Source organism: Solanum verrucosum, unplaced genomic scaffold (assembly GCF_900185275.1).
Source record: "Solanum verrucosum unplaced genomic scaffold, falcon-dt-bn FXZP01000268.1, whole genome shotgun sequence".
Lineage (NCBI taxonomy): Eukaryota > Viridiplantae > Streptophyta > Magnoliopsida > Solanales > Solanaceae > Solanum > Solanum verrucosum.
In genome coordinates this window covers 521,218-532,627 of record NW_026019957.1, presented here as the reverse complement: position 1 = coordinate 532,627, position 11,410 = coordinate 521,218, and the positions used below count along the sequence as shown (strand labels likewise).

At 35.1% G+C, this 11,410-nt stretch overlaps 2 protein-coding genes across 2 annotated transcripts; both read left to right on the top strand.

The window, feature by feature from the left end:
* The first annotated feature begins 485 nt into the window (after positions 1-485).
* LOC125814612 (uncharacterized) lies at positions 486-6,273 on the top strand. Its single transcript, XM_049494077.1, has 3 exons — positions 486-665; positions 4,964-5,124; positions 5,965-6,273. The coding sequence occupies exons 1-3, from the start codon at positions 596-598 to the stop codon at positions 5,980-5,982; spliced, it is 249 nt and encodes an 82-aa protein (XP_049350034.1). The 5' UTR covers positions 486-595; the 3' UTR covers positions 5,983-6,273.
* Positions 6,274-7,391: 1,118 nt separating this feature from the next.
* Positions 7,392-9,759, top strand: LOC125814611 (nucleoside diphosphate kinase 3-like). Its single transcript, XM_049494076.1, has 7 exons — positions 7,392-7,526; positions 8,344-8,472; positions 8,642-8,679; positions 8,950-9,000; positions 9,102-9,269; positions 9,350-9,462; positions 9,559-9,759. Exons 1-7 carry the CDS (start codon positions 7,451-7,453, stop codon positions 9,680-9,682), a joined length of 699 nt encoding a protein of 232 aa, XP_049350033.1. The 5' UTR covers positions 7,392-7,450; the 3' UTR covers positions 9,683-9,759.
* Positions 9,760-11,410: the final 1,651 nt, after the last annotated feature.

The following is an 11,410-nucleotide window of genomic DNA, read 5'->3' as shown; positions in this document are numbered from 1 at the left end:
AATAATACAATATGATATATAATAGGGAAAATTACGCGTATAAGCAAACATATACTAGTTAATTACTTAACATAGCTATAGTTTGTTTTAATTACAATTCGCGACCTACTTTTAGCTATAATTACGCGGCTCAACTTTTTAGTTTTGTATAATTCGCATGTTTGTATAATTCGGAATTTGTATAATAAAATCTGTATAACTTTTGTATGATTCAAAATTTGTATAATATAATTTGTATAACTATTTACTCTTCTGATGTTTTTAATTGTATAAATTTATTATTTCGAGTTTATACAAAAATAATTGAATTATACAAATATACCCGCGAATTATACAAACGAAACAACTTAAACTGTAGTTTCATCCCGTAAATATGCAAACTATAGTTATTGAGCATAATTAAATTTATTATAGTGATTATTTGTGAAAGTTTCTCATAATAAGATACATTATGAAACAATACGTGAGTACAGTGGCTATTTTCTTAATAACTGCGGCAATGGGCTATATTTTGAAGAATTCCTAATACTTTTCCGGTTTTAGAAATTCGTTTGGCTACAGACTTTTTTTTCTCTTACAATCGAAGAAGAAAGCAATGGGTGGAGCGCAGGCAATGAAGAGAATTCCACGAATCAAGTTTCCACAGAGGCATTCAAAGCCTTCTGGTATGCCCCCATCTACTTTTCAGCTTTTGGGTTTCTGTAATTTTTATCTGAATTTATGAATATGTTGATGGATTCTTGATTTGGTTGATTTTTTTGCTAATTTGGTTTTGGCTTATGTTTTAGAGTTTAATGGTAGAGAAGATTCGTATAGTTGACCCCAATTAGTTTGTAATTGAAGCAAAGTTGATTGATACCTTTTTGGTTAGTTATAGTTATGACTTATGTTCAGTTTTAATTGCCAATGATATAACTGTGAAAAAATAGCTGGTAAAGAAGAGAGCTGGGGGTGGGGGGTTAAGGATCAATTATTTTTGCTTCGAGTGATGAGTAATTTGATAATTTGATCTTCCGAAATGGTTCATTGAAGTTTCTAATTTAGAGTTTGTGGTTGGTTTAGAAAGTTTCATTTGTGGATCTAGGACATTTAAGCTAGGAGCAATTCCTCAGCAAGTTTATTCCTTTGTGAATTTATACCCCGTTATACTAGATTAAATTTAAAGAGTCATTATTGAACAGAAAAATGCTAAAATTTTGTTCTTTCTGTTAAAAAACTAGAAATAAAAACTAATTTACAAGCAGTTTAACAAAAAGGGATCGTCTTTATTTCCCGCTTCATCCTTTTCTTTTGAAAAATTCCCCATGTTTCTGTTTTAGACTAGAATGGTATAGATGATTGATGTAGCCAATGCTAATTAGTTAGGGGTTGAAGCAAAGTTGATTGATTGGTTGCTTTTTGTTAACTTTTTCTTGTGTTCAGTTTCAATCAAATAATAAACTGTGAAAGAGTTGGTGGTATGGTGGTCAGGATCAATAGTTTTACTTCGAGTGATGAGTAATTTGTTAGATTTGGTCCTTTTGGTAAATGAACTTAATTTTGAAAGGGTTCATAGAAATTGTCTAATTAACAGTGTCGGTCGGTTGAGAAACATCCCATTTCCTCTGCAAATTCGTTCTTTTGTGAATTTATACCATGTTACTAGAATACGCGAGTGCATTTAAAGTCATTATTGACTAGAAAAATGCTAAATAATCACGTTCTTGTTTTCAAAAACTAGAAGTGAGGACTAAATTGCTAGTAGTTTAACAAAAAGGACACATCTTTATTTTCCCTTCTATTCATTTTCTTTTGAAAAATTCTCTTTATTTCAATTTTAGAGCAGAATGATATAGATGATTCATGTAGATTAGTCCAGTCCTATTTTGGGATTGAAGCAAAGTTGATTGATTGATTGCTTTTTGTTTACTTATAGTTGTGTTTAGTTTCAATCACTTAATATAACTGTGAAAGAGTTGCTGGTAAGAGAGAGGAGGTGGGGTGGGGGTGGAATGGTGGTTCAGGATCCGTAATTTTGCCTCGAGTAATGAGTATCTATTAGATTTGATTGTTTTGGTGAATGAACTTAGTTTTGAAAGTGTTTGTCAAGTTTGTCTAATCATGTGTTGCAGTTGGTTGAGGGAGTCCCGGTTGGGGATCCAAGGGTATTCACTAGGAGTAATTCCTCTGGAAGTTTATCCATTTGTGAATTTATACCACGTTACTAGAATACCCAATTACGTTCAGAGTCATCTTTATTTTCTCTTTAATTCATCTTCATATGAAAATTCCCTTTATTTCAATATCTGGGAGGAGATGGTGGGGGCAAATACCATCATGAATATGGTGGTCAGTTTTGAAGGAAAGGAATGGTAGATGTTTTGAAGATAGATCCAATTCCATACCCAAGTTTAAATGGAATTGTTTAGTATCTTTACTCTTTTGGTGTAAACAACTGTGTATAGTAGATATAGGAAGCTTGTAATTGACATTTTTTGGTGGTGGCCAACATTCCCTTAATGCAGAAGAATACAATTTTACCAGTGTCAAAAATAAAATAAAATATGTGGGAGGAAGTTTCTTCCTTTAAGATATCCTTTAGGATACGAATAGGCTGTTTCTTTTTGTGGAAAAATTATTTTTATACAATAGTAAATGATGCTATAGCTGTAGCGAATAAGGGTTATAACTTCGGATTTTACTTTTTCTTGTTATTCTAAAAAAAGAGATTTACTTTTTCTTGTTATTTAGTTTGTGCATGAGTTTGATGGCTTTTAGATCTTTCCAATGTACTGCATCCTTTGAGACTTGGACAAACAACATCTATTCATCTACTTGAAGTTTGAACTTCAAGGTAGTCCAAAAGCTATCAAACAGCTTTACACATCAGTTTTTAATCTCAGATCTTCTAATTAGGCAGTTCACTGGAGTTTCACCATTCGAGTTTTGCTTGTAGAATTTAATATGTCCCTCTATGTTGGAGGAGAATTGAATGAATAATATTTTGGAAATATACATGATCTCTTCCTTTCTTCTTCTCTGTTCTCCTCCTTTTTCCTTTTCGTAGCTCTTTAAATTCTCTACTCATTCCTCACTGTTTCTGCACTTCATTACATATTGTCCATCCCCTTAACAGTCTTAAATACCCTCATTTCCACTTCGTCCTCTCCTTGAAAATCTTGTTATTGGACATTAGCACATTATATCTGCAAGTTAAAGTCTTGGTATTTGGTTTTGGAAGATCCTGCATCAAAAACACCCCCAAAAAAGAGTTTTCCTTGAAAGCTGTATAAAGTTACACTTTTAGTACACTTAGGTTGTGGCAAGTAAAAGGCTTTCATGTTGGAAACAATTTATAAATTCATTATATTCGCTATGGTTGGTTTCAGGAGAGGTAGAGGTAGACCGAAGAAGTATTGGGGAGAGGTGATTAGACAAGACATGACACAGTTTTAGCTACATGACCTTTGTTAGGAGGTTGCGGAGGACACAAATTAGGGTAGAAGATTAGTAGGTAGGACTTATGAGTGCATTTTCTTGCTGTCCATCATACTAGTAGTCGCAGTACTACTCTTGTAGTTTCTTGTTCTTCGATTTTTGTTACTATTTGTTGTTTTTTGTACTTCGACTATCGTATTATTGTGTTGTAGTACTATTTTGTTACTTCCTTTTCTGGACTGCTTTGGACTGTTCTTTTCTTGAACCGATGGTCTATCTGAAACAACCTCTCTACCTTTGAGGTTAGAGTAAGGTCTGCGTACATTCTACCTCCCCAAACCCCATTTTGTGGGACTACAATAGGTATGTTGTTGTTGCCTTTATTATGGTAAGTCTCATCGATCTAGTCCTTGCTTATCAGTAGTATGTATCACTGAGTTTTTCTGGCTTCATATATTTACTTGTAGTTTTCCTTATCTGTAGCTTAAATAAGCCCCTTGAATGCTGATGGAGATTAATGGCTATTACTAAGTGGGAGAAACTTGTAGGGGTGCTAACTTACACTATCTCTCAACTCTCAATGTATCCTCCTTCAGACCTGCCCTATCTATTGTCCTATATCACCATTGTGTTGGTCTTAATTAACTGCAGGTCCATTTTATGCTTTATTCGTCTCACATCTTAGGTACCATCATTCACCAATTTGTGGTTAGTCTAAGGAGTTGTAGACTGTATTAACAATTTCACGTTCTATGGTGAATTCACAAGTTGCCGAGATTACCAGAAAAAAGCACAAATTGTTTAAGCTGCCAGATTCCAAATTGTTCCATGGTGAATTCACAAGTTGTAGCTAGATTCCAAGTGCACCACTTATATCTAGAGTTGATTTCTCATATGGTCACTCAATCAATAGCTATTATATCAGAAAGTCACTTTCTCTGTTGAAAAAATTGGAATCAAGAAAAAGGACAACTTTTCTAGAAATAATAACTATTAGTTGAGTGACCATATGAGAAATCAACCCCTTATATCTGCCAGTGCAAAAGTTTACTGGTGTAACTGACTGCTGCAACCCGTTGTGATGGTGTTTAATCATATCACATCATTCCTCTTTCTGTTCAATTTATCTTTTTCAATCCTGGGTTAAGGAACTGTATATATTCTTTTTCATGCTGCCTCAGTCCTATGCTCGTCACGCTTGCTTGTTACTAGTATCTTATAAGTTTTTTCAAGTGCATGATGCATAAGGACTTGTCATTCACCTCCCCCCTCTGCCCGGTATTGTTTTTAATGACAAAAGGCTCTTGTCATCACAGAAACATGAAAACTAAATGCCAGTTGTCTTGTTTTTTTTGTTCTTTTTTGAGATCAAGTAAACGGTGTGAATCTGGTTTGTTTAAGAGGGAGAACGGGTTATATTGATTACTAATGCGTTTAGCTTTTAACTGGATATATCTTACTTCATCCAAAAAAAAAAAAAAGCACACTGGTACACTTCCTTTTTTTTTTCTTATAACAAAACATGAAGGTTTTTTTTTACCTGCAGGTACCACATCGCAGAATTCCCAACATCAGAAAACTCCAGCAGCTGAAGAAACTCCTCGAACATTTTTCTCAAGGTCCCCACCTAGCATGTCTGTTGCAGGGAAGGCTTCTGATCAACCCAAAAGAACACCAGTTACTCAGGAGGAAATTGAATCCATTCTGGTACACAGTCTTGAACTTATTGACATTTTCATACAGGCAATTTGTGTTAGCTAGAGGCCTTTGCCTATTTAGTTTTTTTTCTTTTTACTTGGTCACTGTGATGTCCGGGCTCGAGGTAGGCCAAAGAAGTATTAAGAAGAGGTGATTAGACTAGATATGGTGCATCTTCAGCTTATCGAGGACATGACCATAAATAGGAGTTTATGGAGGTTGCGCGGATTACGGTAGAAGGTTGGTAGGTAGTTGAACATTGTCCCGCTATCCGACGGGATAGGCTTGGTGCACTGTACCTGTTTCCCCGTTCATACCAGTAGTAGTAACGTTTTTCTCGCAGTTACCTGTCTTGTGATTTTTGTTACTGCTCAGGTAAGTCTGTCCACCTAGGTATGGACAAATGGGAAGAAATCACCTAGTGTTTTTTTGCCTCGCTAGGATTTGAACATGAAATCTCATGATTCTCAACCCACTTCATTAACCACTATGCCACGCCCTTAAGTGCTATTTAATTGGCTTCTTTGAGTGAGATTGTTACTAGGGAAGCAAATATGTAACTGGAAGAACATGGAAAGGATGTGTACTTGCTGTCCGTCAAAAGTCTCTCTCTCTCTCACGGCACATACTGAACATAAGATGTAGACTTGGGCAATGAATCCCAGCCTAGTTATATGACAGATAATGCACCATGATTAACTTCTAGCCAGTGATGTATGAAGAGTCGTAAGTAAAAATCCCAAACATGAACTGAGAATCAAAATGACATTCTAATGAATTGTAGTATTTGCCTCTTTTGTTATGCTTTCAATTCGTTCATCTCTCTAATTGTTTTTTTCCTTTTGGCAGTTGGGTGGCTGCATCTAACTTCAAAGCGAATTACCTTCAGAGAGACGACACAGCTCACAACTTCACGCTCATGTTTAGTGACTGGTTGACTACATTTTCGTGTTTATGTTTTAGCTGTTGTACTTCTTGAAACCAGTGACATGATTGTTAATAATTCATTATGCACGGAATGGTTATCGAGACCTGGATTGGCAAACTACCGTGTACATTGATAGGCTTTATTCTTTGGTACAGAATGTAACCATTTGCAGACATTGCATGATAAGATTTATCTACCATCTGGCTAGAGAAATTTGTTATTTGCAGACATTGCATGATAACTTTTAGTCCTGTCAAATATCTAGAACTTAGTGGTAGGCTGTGTACATCACACTGGGTGCGACCCTCCCTCAGACCATGCTAACGTGGGATGCTTTACGCACTGTGTTGCCCAAATATAGAGAACTTATAGACGACTCCAACTTTGCTGGGATTGTAGCATAGTAGTGGTCGTTATTATAGACATTGCATGATGAGATTTTCTATCATCCAGACAGAGAATTTGTACAAATTCATTAACAATTTGCGCATGGAATCTTCAACTTTTTTGAAATGGAATTTATATATTTGTAAACTACGTAAAAAGTATTATAAGTCACAATAATTGATAATTCAAACTATTTAAAAGATCTATGAAAAATTTACCATCAAAGATAGACTTGTTTGAATCTCGAAATTCGAAAAGTGTCACATGAGACGGAGGAAGTAATATTTTTAAGGTAATTGTCCTAAAACTGACAACCCATAAAATTTTAATGCATGTGCGATGTAACAAGAAAATGAGAATAGAAATCAAAGGGGGGTAAAGGTATAATAGTGATGTAAAGAATTAACTTAGGAACAATCAAAGAATAAGAATGATTACTCGATAATCTAGGATAAGTAAATTTTTAATTTTTTTCAAATAGGATTTCTTTTCAGGCTCGAATCTAAGACATCTAGTAAATATTTCGACACTTGTTTGCATACAACTTTCTACGATGTAACATGTTTGTTACGATTTCAACTTAACATAATATTTCAACATAATGTGTACTAAATATTAAAATTTGAATTTTCATCATTATAAAAATCAATAGATTGAATTATAATTTTTTTAAAACTAATTAAAAATAAAAAGTATATAGTAACATAATACAAATTTCACAAGCAACGAATCTGATTCATTAATTCAGCCCAACAACTCCGGGCCCAGATTTTGACCCAGCCAAAGCCCAAACTCTTTCTTCTACCACGCTCCCACTCAGCGCGTGCACTCACGTGTCCAATACTTTAACAGTATTTAACTAAATTTAAAAGCACACTAAACTGATCAATCTACATATTCATTCCTTTCTTCTTTTACTCTTCACAAAAAAAAAAAAAAAACAGAGTGCATAAGAATTGTGTTTTTTTCTTCTTCATCTGTTTACGTATCGAATCAGAATTATTTTTGTTTGTTTGAAAGATGAATTCTCAGATTTGTAGATCTGCTTCACGAGCTACCAAGTCTCTGTTCAGTTCAAGTTCTCGTGCTTTTTCCGGTAAAATTTTCGTTTCATTCCTCCTTAAATCTCAAATGTTTCTTCCTTCTTCACCTCCTCGCCTAATTTTTCATGTATATATAACAAAATTTATCAATGTATATGTGTATGTGTGTGGTGCATAGACTGATTTTCAATCTATGTGCATTTCCAGCTTGGTCTATTTATGTGTATGTGTGCAGACTGATTTCAAAATTCTCGTGCATTATCGAGCTTGGTGTGTGTAATTGTGCGTTGATTTGAAATCTTAGATGTTTCTATTATGCCTGCCTTTAGCAACATTGATGTGTTCGATCTATCTATGTTTGTGTGTGGTCTCAGACTGATTTTCAGTGCTCGTGCATCTTCGAACTCAGTGTGTGTGTGTTTGATCTGTCTGGGAGGGAAGCATTGAGATTTTCGATCATGATGTATATTTCTAGAAAAAAATTATCAACCTATATATATGTGTGTTCACAGACTGATTTCAATTTTCGTGCATCTTCGAGCTTGGTCTATATATGTATGTTTGTACGCGCGTGTGTGGGCTGCCTTTAGCACTGTTGATGTGTTTGATCAGTGTGGAGAAGCATTGAGCTTTGTTCCTTCACATGTTTGATGATAGGTTAAATTTATACATAGGGATGATCTAGTGGGAATGACTACACAAGGGCGGAGACAGGGTAGTGTAATTCGTTGAAAAAATTACACTATATCATAGACCAAATCGATTCAATGTCTGTATATCCTCGATCTGCCTCTATTTCTGTTTTTCACTTGTACAACTGACCAGGCTTTGCTCATTAGACACAATATGTCTGTCTTGCCCTATTTGCAGGGGGACGAGCAGCGGCTGCAGCAGCCACAGTTTCTTTGAGAGGAGTTGTGCCTTCTTTAGCTTCATATGGCAGGACTAAGTCCCAGAATTCGTGTTGGATCTCGGGTATTCTTGCCCTTCCTGCAGCAGGTTGGCATCTTGTAACTTACCTCTGTTGAATGCTGCTGCTAAACTTTTTTCTGTCCTTTGCGAATGCGCCTCTTTGGTGAAAATTTGAATTTTCTGTATGCAATGAATAACAAAAGAAATAGGAACCTCTAGTCTAATTTCGTTTTATTTCTCCGTCTTTATTATTTAGCTTACATGCTCCAGGAGCAAGAAGCGCATGCTGCTGAGGTACCTTATTCTTGTTCTTCCTATGAATTGACGTGTTATATCTTGCATTTATCGTTATAGTCCAACCTCTTTATAACAACGTCGTGTTTTTTTTTTTGGCTGCTATAACGAGATGTTATAGATAATATATAATATAACATAATATGATAGTTGGTTCCAAAGAAAACTAGGTTGTTATAGTGAAATGTTATTATAGAAAATGATTGTTATAAAGAGGTCCGACTGTATTTGCATTCTTTGTCACAACTGACACGGCACATTTCTTACAAGATGGAGCGCACCTTCATCGCCATCAAGCCAGATGGAGTGCAAAGAGGCTTGGTATGTGAATTCCATGAACTATCTTTGTCCCTCTTGCATCCATGATATGCAGATATAGAGTTCTCTGTCGAATTGGCTAAGAAAGTTTCATTCCATTGCAGATTTCAGAAATCCTATCACGCTTTGAGCGCAAGGGTTTCAAGCTAGTCGCGATCAAAATTGTGGTTCCGTCTAAGGATTTTGCTCAAAAGCATTATCATGACCTTAAAGAGAGACCATTTTTTAATGGTCTGTGTGGTTTCCTTAGCTCTGGCCCTGTCGTAGCAATGGTTAGATTGAATTTAGCTAAGTCTAACTTTACTTGTTTGCTAAAGAGTTTCACTTTAAATACTTCATAATTGAATTCTAGGTATGGGAAGGCGAAGGAGTGATTAAATATGGAAGGAAGCTTATCGGAGCTACAGATCCACAGAAGTCAGAACCCGGAACAATTAGAGGTGACTTAGCTGTTGTAGTCGGAAGGTACCAAAACTCCTTCTGTTAATTCCATAATTAGGCTCCGTTTATTCTTATTAAAATTAAGACGTTTGAATCTGAACGAGATGAGTTGCTTTCCAGGAACATTATCCATGGGAGTGATGGACCCGAGACAGCGAAGGACGAGATCAAACTATGGTTCAAACCAGAAGAGTTGATTAAATACACAAGCAACGCGGAGAAGTGGATATACGGTGTGAACTGAACAAAAATCGTTTTTCTTAATTTAAACTGTGATTACTCCGAATGAATACTTGGAAACTATTGATTATCTGAATAAATCTGATTACCATTTCCCTTAGAGTAGCAATGTAACCTTTAGCAAACTGTTATTTAGATGGTTCAAATAATCAAATGTACTGAAATGTTGCTGAACCAGTGTCACCAAATTGACTAGCCGTCTCGGATATTTGAATAGACAGAGAGAGATGTTCTTCCTCCTCGTTCAAAGTATTGACAATGACTCTCCTTTCACCCGAAAATCATAGTAAGCCGGGAAGATTGTTTGAAAAATTGTTTGTATTCTATGTTTACGTCAAACCAATTAATGAATGCAAGATATTTATGTTTAAGACCATGGTTAAGCAATGCATATTAGCTTTCCAATGCAGTACTATTATATTTAAGATTATTATCAATTCGCCAATGGAAGAAGGTTTGAATATATAGCAACATTAAGCAAGACGTACGTGTTTGTTTTCTTCAAACCCCTACTCCCCTCTTGTTCCCTGTTATTAACGGATCTCGGTTAATTTTCCTTCATTAGCTACTGAGATGTTTTAGTTCTCTAAGTTTGAAAAGTCAAAATAACACAGACTACACTAGCCACAGAGCTTGAATACAATTTCTAATATGAGATTCGTGGATCATAAACCATGTCGATCTCACTGATTTTTCCCTCTGAAAGTGTCCTTCCTTCTCAATGCCCGAGCTTCCACTCAATGCGTTCTTTTCAATTTTGTATAACTTGGTTAAAAAAAAATTATTTTCAATTATGTTGGTGTGGTGTGATGAGTTTGTCAAATGCTCGACAAGCCACTACATTAATGATGCATAAACTATGTTGGTCAATCAAGTTTGTTCAGTGATATTCCCAATCCAGACTATAATAGGTGGCACGATTTCAATTGTTGCCGTGCAGGATGATATGTTTTCTATGTGGATCGTATACGAGGCTAAACCTCTTTGAAAATTAAATTTCAACACTTACTAAGAACAAATATACATAAAACAAAACAAAGACAAATTATTTCCGTCTAAAACACAATTAAACTAAATTAGATTGAACTTGAGGACTTCTTAGAAATGGGAAGATTTAGGGAAGAAGCCCTCAAGTTCAATCTGATTTAGGACATGCGGTCAACCTCTCGAAGAAAGTAACGCGCATAGATGATGTAAGAAAGGATGCAGTGTTGCAAATCGTTCGTCTGATAGGTGACAGTTTCGCACCTCTCTTAAAGAATGGACAGAGGGAGGGAGTACTTTATCGCATTGCATTGCATTATTTTGATAAATAAATGTGTTTGAATAAATTGCACAGTTTTCGCTTTTACATGAGATCATATATCTGTAATTTGAAGAGTAAACTTATAGTATTATAAAATATATTGGATAAAATTATTACAAAAAAGATTAAGATAATAGATAAAGTAATTGTTTAGATGTATTAAAACACTTTTTAAAACATCAAAGTGTTTTTGTACGGAAAGAGTAGAGTGTATTGGAGAAAATAATGCATACATTGTCTTTGTTTATTACAGTACTTTGTTTGGTACACATTTTCAACTTATGTATAACTAATGCTTGTATTAGTAATACGTATATTGAAGAGCGTATCACTAATACCATAGATTTATATGCATTAGTTATGCAGTGAGTTCCAATGCATGTATTAGCATGATTAAAGACACAATTGTCCCTCAAAAACTTTTTT